This window comes from Geotrypetes seraphini, chromosome 15 (genome assembly GCF_902459505.1).
Source record: "Geotrypetes seraphini chromosome 15, aGeoSer1.1, whole genome shotgun sequence".
Classification (NCBI taxonomy): Eukaryota; Metazoa; Chordata; class Amphibia; order Gymnophiona; family Dermophiidae; genus Geotrypetes; species Geotrypetes seraphini.
In genome coordinates, this window is record NC_047098.1 from 60,261,590 (window position 1) to 60,274,372 (window position 12,783).

General features: G+C 41.3%; 1 protein-coding gene across 1 annotated transcript in view; it reads right to left on the reverse strand.

Moving 5' to 3' along the window:
- The window catches only part of LOC117348989 (S-adenosyl-L-methionine-dependent tRNA 4-demethylwyosine synthase TYW1-like), a 170,984-nt gene extending 158,227 nt beyond the window's left edge, over positions 1 to 12,757 (reverse strand). The window contains exons 1-4 of the mRNA XM_033921785.1: positions 12,587 to 12,757; positions 10,563 to 10,705; positions 8,979 to 9,107; positions 1,792 to 1,893 (exon numbers count right to left, since the gene is read on the reverse strand). Coding sequence (XP_033777676.1) covers positions 1,792 to 1,893; positions 8,979 to 9,107; positions 10,563 to 10,705; positions 12,587 to 12,590 — 378 coding nt within the window. The 5' untranslated portion in view covers positions 12,591 to 12,757. The remainder of the gene's footprint in view (positions 1 to 1,791; positions 1,894 to 8,978; positions 9,108 to 10,562; positions 10,706 to 12,586) is intronic.
- Positions 12,758 to 12,783: the final 26 nt, after the last annotated feature.

Sequence of the window (12,783 nt, forward strand, 5' to 3'; positions counted from 1 at the left end):
TAAATGTGCTATTAGATAAATCAAAAGGCTAGATTTAATGGGGCTGATTTTCAGAGCACAGGAGTGGTGTAGATTAGAACAGGTACAAGCAGATCGATTATTTTTATATTTTTTTTTTACTGCATCAAGATTTACAAAGACAGAGTAATACTTTTAAAACCAATAGCAGGAAATATTTTTTTCACTCAAGGAATGTTGCTACTATTTGGGTTTTTGCCAGGTACCTATGACTTGGATTGGTCTCCGTGAAGGCAGGATACTGGGTTAGATGAACCATTGGTCTGACCTAGTATGGCTGTTCTTATGTGAAATATGTTAGCTTTGAGAAATGTGCATAGCAAATGCCTTTGTATTATGTTCAGGAGAAAAAGAAATGCTTTTCTGGTTTTATGTCTCCAATGTTTAAGTGCTAAGTTTATGCTAAGTTGAAATTCTTGGGGTTCCCAATTAAAAAATATTTAGACAAAAGTTAATTTCTAATTTGCGAGTCCTTGTTCTGTATTTAGTGAGGTTCTGTTGGTGTGATAATAATAATAATTTTATTTGTATATACCGCCAAAGCCATAACAGTTCGAGGCGGTTTACAAGAGGCGCTGGACAATCAGTAAAGTAGTTGCAATGCAAAGTCATCGAAACTAAGGTACAGGTTACAATCGGTTAAACAAATTCGTTTTTATTGATTTTCTAAAATTGAGGTAAGATGAGGAGTGGAAGGTGGGGAAATTGGAGGGAAGGCAGCATAAAATCTGTTTCATAAATTTTATATATTTGATGTTATATTAGAAAGAAATTCAAGTGATGTATTTCATTTCAAATGTTTTATTATTTGTACACTTGATGTAAGATTGAAAATGAATAAAGAATTAAAAAAAAAAAAAAATCTGTTTTACATTACTGATTTCTATTCCGCCATTACCTTGCGGTTCAAGGCTGATTACACAAAAGTTGTCAGGTTACAAGAGTTGTAACATTACATAAGAATTGTCGTAAGCATTACATAAGAATTATTTAAGAATTACATAAGAATTGTTGAGAACTTAAGGAGCAACATGTTGAATAATTAGAAACATTTTAGATTAGATTTGGGTGGAGTGTGTGGTAGGTGGAGTTAGGGAAGGAACTGGTCGTGTTAAACAGGTTTTATGTGTTTTTTGAAGAGTAGGGTTTTCGTTTCTTTTTTGAAGGTTTTGTAGTCTGTGGTCGTAAATAGCAGATTGGTGATTTGTCTGTCTAGTTTAGCTGCTTTGGTGGCCATTTTACTACTTGGGATCTAGCTAGGTACTTGGGACCTGGGTTGGCCACTGTTGGAAACAGGATATTGGGTGTGAAGGACCTTTGGTCTGTTCTAGTACGGCAATTGGCAATTTTTATGTTCTTATGAGAGGGGATCAGGTAGGAAAGCTCTCCTTCATTTTCTGACCTAGGCCTAACACCAGTCCTGACCCTTGTTGGTAGGAATCCCCAAGCATCCCCAGCTGAAGACTTTTTCCAAAGATAGCCAGAACTCCCTTCTTCCAAGCTCTGCAGTCAGTGCATGGGGTGCTGGCATCAGTGGCTTAGGGATGTTGGCTTCAGCTTGGTGAAAGGGAGTTCTGGCCACCTTTAGAGAAAGTCTTCATCAGACAGAGCTTGGGGATCCTCATTAGCTAAAAGTATTTATATTTTGAAGGGGTCGGGTGGGGCAGAGAAAACACCCACTTTAAATTGGCTGGCTGGCTAAGCCACTGCTCCAGATCTCAGTCCACTGCATTAACCCATATTCAGTAAGGAAATCAGAGCAAATACATTTACCTGTTCTATCAGTATATCATCAGGATCAACATCTTTCATGTCTATAACTTCAGCAGGCAATCCCAGAGCAATTATCTCCTTCGCAAGACTGTTTGCAAATCCCTGAAAAAAAAAAAAAGATTACATAAAAGCAATGATTTCTCACCTTTTGAAATCTAAGCTCATGAAGAATTATGAGTCAATGCTCTGGTCAGGAACCCATCAAATGTTTTCCTTTTCAATAGGTATGGCAGAGCATTACATGCTTTGTTTGCAAAAATGGGATCACATGCTTCTAAATCAGTAACTTTCAAAACTAACAAAACACAACCCACTTGTACAACTTAATACAAAATACATTTCTAACAGGCAATAATAGTCCCCCCCGGAAGCAGATCTGGCTCTCCATAGTCCAGAATATAGACTATAGCCTCTAAATTTATTTTATTTGTAAAAATCTTAAATATTGTCTGTGTGACTTCTGCAGAGCGCCAAGTTATCCATTCAGGAGGGAAATTTTGGGGCCGGTCCTAGATTTCTGCCAACCTCATCCTTGTGCATTATGGGACAGTACCGATTTCAATAGATAGAATTATGGTTGACAAATACTATATTGCTTTGGAATGTAAGTTGAAAACCAGGACCGGCCAAAAAGTCTCTCTCTTGGAATGGTTAAATTGGCAGCTCTGCATTTGGCCTTTAAGACATTTTATAACTTAATAAACACATATCGATAAAACAGTAACAAATACACATGTCCTAGTACTAAGAAATGATGTCATCCCATCCTGAAACAAATTCACACAGAGGCAATTCCCATTAAACACCATGTTATTGTAGAAAGAGAACAATTTCGAATTGCTTTCTAAAGAAGAGAAGAAAATCTCTGTCGGACAATGTTTGCCATGCTATCTATCTTTTACCATATTTATTTATTTTGATTTCTATCCCGTTCTCCCAGAAGCTCCGAACGGGTTACAAGTAGACATTCACAATCATTTGAAAACAGACTAGTCATGACAACGAATAGGTTACAGTAGACAATAACAGAGCTTATTCTAGAGACTGGTCATAGAGACTGGTCATTGGCCTGATTGACGGAAGAGGAAAGTCTTTACTGCTCTGCGGAAGGTCATTAGCGAGTCTAGCACCTGATCTGTGTGGGTAGTCTGAGAGTGTAGCACAAGGTTTTAGAGCTACAGCCTCAGCAGCCTGAGATTGAAGGTTCAACTCCACATTGCTCCTTATGACCCTGGAAAAGTCACTTGGTCCCCCATTGCCTCAGGTATATTAGATAGAATGTGAGGCCACCCAGACAGGCGGAAAAATGCTTGAGTACCTGAATAAATCCATGTAAACCATTCTGAGCTCTCCTGGGAGAATCTAGAAAAACTGAATAAATAAATTCACTACCCAAAGCTCTCACAGCAAAGTACCGTAGTCACAATTTTGGAACCACCATGAGAAAATCTTTGCTTGCCATCCTGCTTTTCTACTTAAGGAGTTCTGAAAGGAGAGCAAACGTCTACCTGGTACATATGTAGTCAATGTTTCTGAAGGCTTGGGATCTTTGGGACCTTAAAAGTCATCACCAGAATATTTAATTTAAATTTACCTGTCAACTTCCCAACCACTGACCACAGCTCTTGGCTTAAACATATACTAAAAGATACAATTTCCAACTTATCTGACTTTGCCTAGAACAAACTTCCTACCCAACTATTTTAATCTTTTAAATAGATGCTTCACATCAGCTTCTAATCAGGCGCTTTCACAGCAATATTCAATGTGTAATATGCATCGGTAATCAAGAAGCTCTAAGACTCATCTACTCACTGAGGAAACACGACCATATCACCGAGGCGTACCTCAACTCACACTGGCCATCAAGACAAGCAAGAATACTATTCAAATTCTACTGTCCACTATTTCAAACCATAAACGGCGACAGCCCAACCTAACTGAACAACCGCCTCATCCAAACCACCACAACCAGACAAAGGAGAACCCACACTCCATTCGCGTACCCTCCAATCAGAGACGTCAAATGAAAGAAACTGTAAGATGGCCTCCTAGCTACACAAGCAGCAAAACTAAACCGCCAACTCTTCAATTTACTGATAATGACCTCAGACTACAAAATATTCAGAAAAGAAATAAAAACCATACTATTCAAAAAAAAAAACTTACCACCCAACAAACCCCTGAAATCAACCTAACACCAAAAGACCCATCACTGCTCTCTAAGACAATCTAATACCACAAGAACCACCTCAACTTTCTGTATCAACCTTCTCTACTCTCTAATTCCTCTGGAAATGGCCAGATTTCTCCTTGTGTAATTCGCCCTGAACCGCAAGGTAACGGCAGAATAGAAATCACTAAATGTAATAGAATGTAAAATAGCCAGTCATGGACTGTATTGCAACCACCACTGTACATATGTACAGTAGACTCTCAGTTAACCGGCACCCATGGGGATTAATACATGTCGTTTCTGGTTGCTTGAGAGTTACTATTAAAAATAGGCTTAACTAATACTATACCCCACACTGTGCCATACGATAAGTTTGAGTTCTGCCCAGCTGATAAGTCCCTCCTTTATGTGTCCTTCTCTTCGGCTGCCAACTCCAGATTCTGTCCCTTCTGCCTTGCTGCACCGTATGCTTGGAAAAAGCTACCCGAATCCCTAGGGCAGGCTCCGTCTCTGGCAGTGTTCAAGGCCCACCTCTTCGAGAATGTTTTTGATTCCTAACTCCTCTCACCTTGGATTCCCCATCCCCAACCCTATATGTCATGTCTGTCTGCCCAAGTTAGATTGTAAGCTCTTCCAAGCAGGGACTGTCTCTAAATGTCAAAATGTACAATGCTGCATGCCTTTCAGCACTGCTGATTTCGGAAATTAATTAAGACCACTTTGTTCGATAAGTTTATTACTTAGTGAGTTTTATCATTGAAATTCTATTTTATCAATATTTGTATTTTTTACTGTATTATTGTATTTTGCTGATTGTCCAGCTCTTTTTAGTGTAAACCGCCTAGAATTTTTGGTTACGGCGGTATAAAAGAATAAAGTTATTATTATTATTATTATAGAAGTAATAGCAACTCATTGATAAGTAGTAGCAAACCCAGAGCCACTAATCCAACTTGCATGCTTTGTGCATTTCCAAAAGACAGAGTTCCCCTTCTCAGCTGGACCAATTCTCAATAATATAAAACTACAGTAAAACCTTGGTTTGCAAACATAATTTGTTCCAGAACCATGCTTGCAATCCAAAGCACTCGTATATCAAAGCGAATTTCCCCACAAGAAATAATGGAAACTCAGGCAATTCGTTCCACAACCCAGAACCTTTAATACAAAAACACTATACGTACTTGTATTGCAAGACCTCGCTCATTTAGAACAGTCATTACACTCCCGCAGCGTCAGAGAGAGAAGAGCCATTGGCTCAGTTGTGATGTGTGTTTACTGTTATGTACTTGTATTGCAAGACATTGCTTGTATATCAAGTTAAAATGTAATCAAATCTCTTGCTTGTCTTGCAAACCAAGTTACTTGCAATTCAAGGTTTCACTGTATAGCCTATGGAGCTACAAGAAACTCACAGATCCCTCCACCGCTAAAAATACAGTCTATAGTGCTCAGTCCGGTATAAACCTTCTAACACGACTGGGCCGACAATATGAAACTGGAACTAAATAAAGAAAAAAGCCAATTTTTACTGATAAGCCCAACCTGAATCAACGCCAACAACACACACTGCATAACACCCCACTGAAACTGGAATCGGAACTTAAAATCCTAGGGATTAAATTCAACAAGAACCTATCCTGAGAGGCACAATCATTAGCCAAGAATATTCACAACACTGAGAAAACTGAGATGAAGCTGGCATTGCTTCGCCAAAGAAAACTTTCAATTCTTGCTTCAGTCACTGGTACTATCCCACCTAGATTACTACAATGTCTTTTATCTAGGATGCAAAGAAAATATATGGCAAAAAACTGCAAAACAATTCAAAATGTAACAACCAGACTTATTTTCTCAGCAACCAAATAGGACGAAGTGACACCCCTGTACTCGAACTATTTTTTAAACTATGTACACTAATCTGTTTTACCTTCCATGGTGAGACACCAGACTACATGTTGAATTTAATCAATATATTGCCCAAAGACAAATATAGCCTGATCAGCAACCATATGAGAATAAAATTCAAATCCAAAACTTTCATAAAGGCCTAAAAACCTTACTCCCCACCCCCTACAAACAACAGGCTCCGACCACCAGAAACCAAACAAGACACAGATCACCTCTCCTATCTCGATAGATGACCAAGCTCCCTATAAACAGGGAAAGAGAAACTCATAGTGAAACCCGTAATATCAAGACTACAACACCAAATATAGCCAATCTTCTCTCAAAACCATATGGCATAATCATACACCGCACAACAAAGAAAAATGGGGAGACCCAATGATCCACAGTGAAAACAATCCACTGATGAAAATAAAAACTGTGGATACAGATGTTCTGGAGATAATTTATTAAACACTGACATATAAAACCATGAAAATTCAATTTAAAAAGTACAATGATAAAAAAATAGTGATAAAAATCCAACCGGACCCTACACGGTCCTTGTTTTGGCGAAAAGGCCTTCCTCAGGGGTCCAATGGTTTGCAAACTCGCATATAAAGAATTGGACTGAAAACAGTCTATTGTCTTTAAACATGTGAGCAAAGAACACCGCAGACAAGCTGAAGTAGCAAGAAAACGTGGTGTTCTTTGCTCCTGTTCAATATCTACATTAACGACCTAGAGGCGGGAACAAAATGTGAGGTCATTAAATTTGCGGATGACACCAAACTATGCAGCAGGGTTAAAACCACGGAAGACTGCGAAGATCTCCAAAAGGATCTAACGATACTGGAAGAGTGGGCCAAAAAGTGGCAAATGAGCTTCAACATAGGGAAATGCAAGGTCATGCATGTGGGGAAAAAGAACCCGATGTTCACTTACAAAATGGGGGGATCACTACTAGGGGTAAGTAACCTTGAAAGAGACCTGGGAGTGATGGTAGACACAACACTGAAGGCATCGGCACAGAGCGCCACAGCCTCAAGGAAAGCAAACAGAATGTTGGGTATCATTAAGAAGGGTATCACGACCAGGACGAAGGAAGTCATCCTGCCACTGTATCGTGCAATAGTGTGCCCGCATCTGGAATACTGTGTTCAGTACTGGTCGCCGTACCTCAAGAAGGACATGGCAGTACTTGAGGGAGTCCAGAGAAGAGCAACTAAGCTGATAAAGGGTATGGAAAATCTCTCATATACTGACAGATTGAAACAATTAGGACTGTTCTCCCTGGAGAAGCGGAGACTTAGAGGAGACATGATAGTAACCTTCAAGATCCTGAAGGGCATAGAAAAAGTAGACAGGGACAGATTTTTCAAATTATGGGGAACCACAAGTACAAGGGAGCTCTCGGAGAAATTGAAAGGGGACAGGTTTAAAACAAACGCTAGGAAGTTCTTTTTCACCCAGAGGGTGGTGGATACATGGAACGCGCTTCCAGAAGCTGTGGTAGGCAGGAGCACATTACAGGGCTTCAAAGAAGGTTTGGATAGGTTCCTAGAGGACAAAGGGATTGAGGGGTATAGATAGGTGTAGAGCAGTGGTCTCAAACTCGTGGCCCGGGGGCCACATGCGGCCCGCCAGGTACTATTCTGAGGCCCTCGGTATATTTATCATAATCACAAAAGTAAAATAAAACAGTTTCTTGATCATATGTCTCTTTAGCTATAAATTACAATATTATTATTAAGACTTAGCCAAAAGAAAAGATTTATAAACTATAAAGAGTTTTACCTCATTGCAAAATTGTTAATTTCCTTAATAAGACATTATCTATTTTTTTTCTGAGGCCCTTCAAGTACCTACAAATCCAAAATGTGGCCTTGAAAAGGGTTTGAGTTTGAGACCACTGGTGAAGAGGTAGGTTATAGGGAGAGGTAGGCTATAGAGCTAGTCAGGGACCACTGCTCAGGCAATGGGCCTGATGGGCCGCTGCGGAAGCGGACCGCTGGGTGAGATGGACCTCTGGTCTGCCTCAGCGGAGGCAACTTCTTATGTTCTTATATCACTGCATGGTGGCTTGTTGAAGCATCTATGAGCACACACACACACAAAAATATTTTTTAAGTATTTCTTAATGCTGTAACACTTACCAAGCTTAATAATACAGTACTCCCCCGAATGGAACCCCCGCGAATGTTGAAATACGAATACGATTTTTAGCAGGGGAGACAGGAGAGGGCAGCCGGAGAGGCAGGAGAGTGCAGCCGGAGCGCCGGCGAGTGAAGGAACTCACTTGCGGTATGCTCAGACCGCCTCTTCCTGTACTAAAGTCGGGCTTCACTAATCAGGAGCTGCGTGTCAAAGCAGCTCCTAAATGGTGAGGCCCAACTTTAGTACAGGAAGAGGCGGTCAGAGCATACAGCAAGTGATTTCCTTCACTCGCCGGCACTCCGGCTGCCCTCTCCTGCCCGGTCATTTACGGTCGGAAAACACCACGAATGACTGGGACCGGGAATTCGCGGAGGAGCACTGTTTAAGATTGCTCTAACGGGTGAGGGATTTTGATTTGATTTACTATATAATAAGACAGGGCAACAGATGAAAACTGTGATTTTGAAACACTGGCATATTATTCAAACTCTCTTGGAAGAATATACAATAGCTTATAAAGAAATAAAAATATAGGAGAGAGAGTAGCCAAAAGTAGATATGGTAGCTTAGGGAAGGAGGACATTAAACATATACTGTACATAAAAAGTGTGGATCCTGTTAATGATGTCAGTACACTATAGGAGGACATGAATGGTCAATGCCAAGAACAAAGTATCATTAGAGCTAGGACATCTACGACTTGCAGAAGCAAGAATGTAGTGTATATGATACAATGCCCATGTGATCTTGTTTATATTGGCAGAAACATTAGGCCAGGACATGTTTGTTTAAACGAACACAAATCGAGAATAACAACAACCCTAACCCTAACCCTGAAAACCTGATTGGCAGAGTGTGCCTCCAACAGAGAATTGAGAAGTACTGCTGCAGATTCGTGCAAAAATTTACTAAAAACAAGCAAAGATCATTTCCCGAGTACAGATGCATTATTTCTAGCCACTCATACCTTAGCAGTACCAGTCTGAGAACCATAGAAAATCTTCACCCCTGAGACATGAGTTTCCTTCTCCTTCTGGGTGCTGTGGAGATCCTCTCTCCCATACTGGACCACACCATTCTGATACGGTGGCTCACCCTTAAAATTAAACCAAAGACTGCATCAACTTTCACATGAAAAGAAAAAAAAGTTTGTTGGACACTAGGAGAGGGGTGATAAACTGCCAGCACAACATACATAGCAAACTATCATTTTTCTTGGCTATGTTCTCATTAGTTGTGATTATTGACTGCCTGGTGGACAGATTGTGCTTGTATTTTTGATATGTTTTACTCTCTATTCTGCTGTATGGCACTAGAGCTTGTTCAGAGAGCATCTAATATAATAAAACAGTAAGCCGCACATGCGCACTTCCTATGCGTGCGCCGGTTTTCTGTGAGCTGTAGCAACCCATAGGAAATGCGCATGCGTGGCTTACGGTCTGGCCTCACGCGAGGCAAGACAAGTGCGCATGCGCGCCCTTCCCTGCTCTCCACCTGCGGAGTGGCGGCTGCCGGCCGTTAGCACCCCCTGCCCTTTCCGTCGCCTCCCGGCTCCAGCGGCGTAGGCAGCACTATAAACACGCTGCTTCGCGCCCTTCTCTGCCGATTTCCTCTGCCGCGTCTCTGATGACATCATCGGAGACGGACACGGCAGAGGAAATCGCCAGTAGAAGGCCGCGAAGCAGCGTGTTTATAGTGCTGCCTACGCCGCTGGAGCCCCGAGGTTTGTCGGCGGTGGGAGGGTCAGGAGCAGGCCGGATCGACAATGGCAGTAAAAGAAGGGGGAGGGGCCGAACAGAGCAGGGAAGAGAAGGTAAGAGAAGGGAAAGGGGGAGTGGGGGAAAATGCTGCTACTGCTTCTACACAGGAAAGGGGGGGGATAGGAGGGAAATGCTGTTGCTGCTGCATAGGGAAGTGGGATGGAAATGCTGCTGCACAGGGAAATGGGGAAAAATGACAGACAGACAGCGGGAGGGAGGGAGACAGAAAGAAAGAAAGACGTAGGGAGAGGGACAGAAAGACAGACAGAGAAAGGGGGCCAGAGAGAGAGTCAGCGGGAGAGGGAAAGGGGGCTGCTTTGGGGGGAGGGGTGTGCTTGGGGCAAACAGCTTTGCTCTGGGGGGGGGAAGACAGGCTTCGTTAAAGGAGCCCTTAGTCTTCTTGCACATGCATTCTATTATAAAAACAGTTAACATTTAGCCACTGTGTGTACTTGGAAAAAAGACTAATGGGACCTGAGTTATGGAGTTTTGCAGTTTCTACTGCTAAACCCAATTATGAAAAAAGTAAGCCATTGGGAGAGAGTTACCATGACAGAAAATGTCAAGTAACAGCTCTAAAAATCAATAATTTTTCACTTTATGAAATTCACTTTTTCTTTTACAAAACCATGAAAGTGGTTTTTAGTGCAGGCCGGCACGCTGAAAGTTCTGTGCTGCTCGTGTCGAGAGCAGCACAGAGCATTCAGCATGCCAGCCTGCACTAAATTCCGCTTCCGCAGTTTTGTAAAAGGAGGGGTTAGGCATTTAAAAGGCAAAAAATGGAAAAGTACCTGTTTCTTCTTTTTTATAGTAATGAATTGAAATAAAATCCAAACACCAACAGCAAATGCAGTACAAGAGTAAATGTAAAATCTGTTGATCCAGAATGACATAAAACAAGCATAGAGAAAGTCTGATATTTCCACTGGAGCATCTATAACAGAGAAGAACCAATTACTATATTTTCCTAATTTAGAGAGGAAAAGTACACATACTTTTACACTGAAAACTGCCCTCAGGTAGGATTCAAAGATTTTTACCTGCTTTTCTATGGACAGAGTTTGGTAAAAAAAAAAAAAGTGTCCATAGATTTTTCAAAATCCAAACTATGCATGTTTTCCAGCCCTGCCCTTAAACACATTCTGGGGGAGGAAAAAACACTCCTTTCAATCCAATTAAAATAAGGTACCTTATGGTAATATTTTTTAGCCTAGTCAGACTAATGGAGGGCAATTTTCATAGGAATCAGTTTACCTCAGTATTTGCTTGAATAAATAGATTTAAAATTGTCTATCCCATGACCAGCACAGGATTGGGATAAAATAAAACTGAAACATACTACATTTTTGTAAATAGGCCCTTAAGAAAGTAAGCAGTTGTCATGCGAGTGTGGTAAAGATTACCACATTCATAGACTACCACAAGAAAATTCATCATTAACCCCCTAATTCTATATAAGAGATGCCACAAATTTGGCATCAATACAAGGATTAACAGCAGGCACACATATAACCGCACTTAGGTGTTTTTCTATAAGTACACCTAAGTGCTTTAGTTCATAACTGCAAGGGGGCAGGACAATGAGGCTAAGGACACGCTACAAACGTATGCAAAAAAACTTATTGAATACTATAAGATGCGTGCATAAATGTCAACATTCAGACACTAACATATACACCTGCCTTTAACATGGCATAAGTCAGGGGTCTCCAAAGTCCCTCCTTGAGAGCCAAATCCAGTCGGATTTTCAGGATTTCCCCAATGAATATGCATTGAAAGCAATGCATGCACATAGATCTCATGCATATTCATTGGGGAAATCCTGAAAACCCGACTGGATTCGGCCCTCAAGCAGGGACTTTGGAGACCCCTGGCATAAGTGATAGCACCTAAATGTTGGTGCTCAAATACCAACTTCTATTCTATAACAGAATCTGGTCACCTAGATGCCCTTATAGAATACTATCCTAGTGCACAGATTTCCAGCAAATAACTTTAAGGACAATTTATATAACTGTCTTACTGTACAGCATATTGTCAGGGAGAAAACAGTTGTTATTGAGCATGCACTGTAGATGGCAGTTAGCAAAAAGTACTTTACCATACTATTTGAGCAGTTAACATTGATGAACTGACCACCTCCTCCTAAATGGGAAGCAGTAAATATATTTGTGCTATCAAAACACATATTACACTGCGCAGTAACTGTATGGAAAGATGCTAGAAGTGCCCTTAAGTTAATGCACAGGCTTTCTTCGGCACGTTAGTAAATATGCTTACTTACAGACATTAGGCAAAAACACAGACCAACTAAGATTTATAGCTTTAAGCATGTATTTCAGGGATCTCAAAGTCCCTCCTTGAGGGCTGCAATCCAGTCGGGCTTTCAGGATTTCCCCAATGAATATGCATTGAAGCAGTGGATGCACATAAATCTCATACATATTCATTTGGGAAATCCTGAAAATCCGACTGGACTGCGGCCCTCAAGGAGGGACTTTGAGACCTCCTGATATATTTCATACAAGCCAGCACATAATAAAATGATTACCAGGGCTGCCCAAGTCCGGTCCTCGAGATGTACTGGCAGGCCAGGTTTTCAGGATATCCACAATGAACATGCATGAGAGAGAGATTTGCATACCCAAGAAAGCAGTGCAGGCAAATCTTTCTCATGCATATTCATTGTGGATATCCTGAAAACCTGGCCTGCCAGTACATCTCGAGGACCGGACTTGGGCAGCCCTGGAAACTATTGGCAACTGTAAACTTTAGAGACACCTCAATAAAAAGAAAAAGACCAAAAGGCGCTCACCCATCCTTTACCCTGCAGCAACAACAGAGGGTAAAAGCTGCCTCTTCAAAAACATAAACAATCTTCGCCCGCAGCAGCCCCCAAACAGCTCTGACTCGATATCAAACCCAACTTCTAACAAACACTAGTGCCCTAGTCCTGGGCGCCGCCATCTTGTTTCCGCCTCTTCGATTAACTTTATTGCGCCCGCTTGAGAC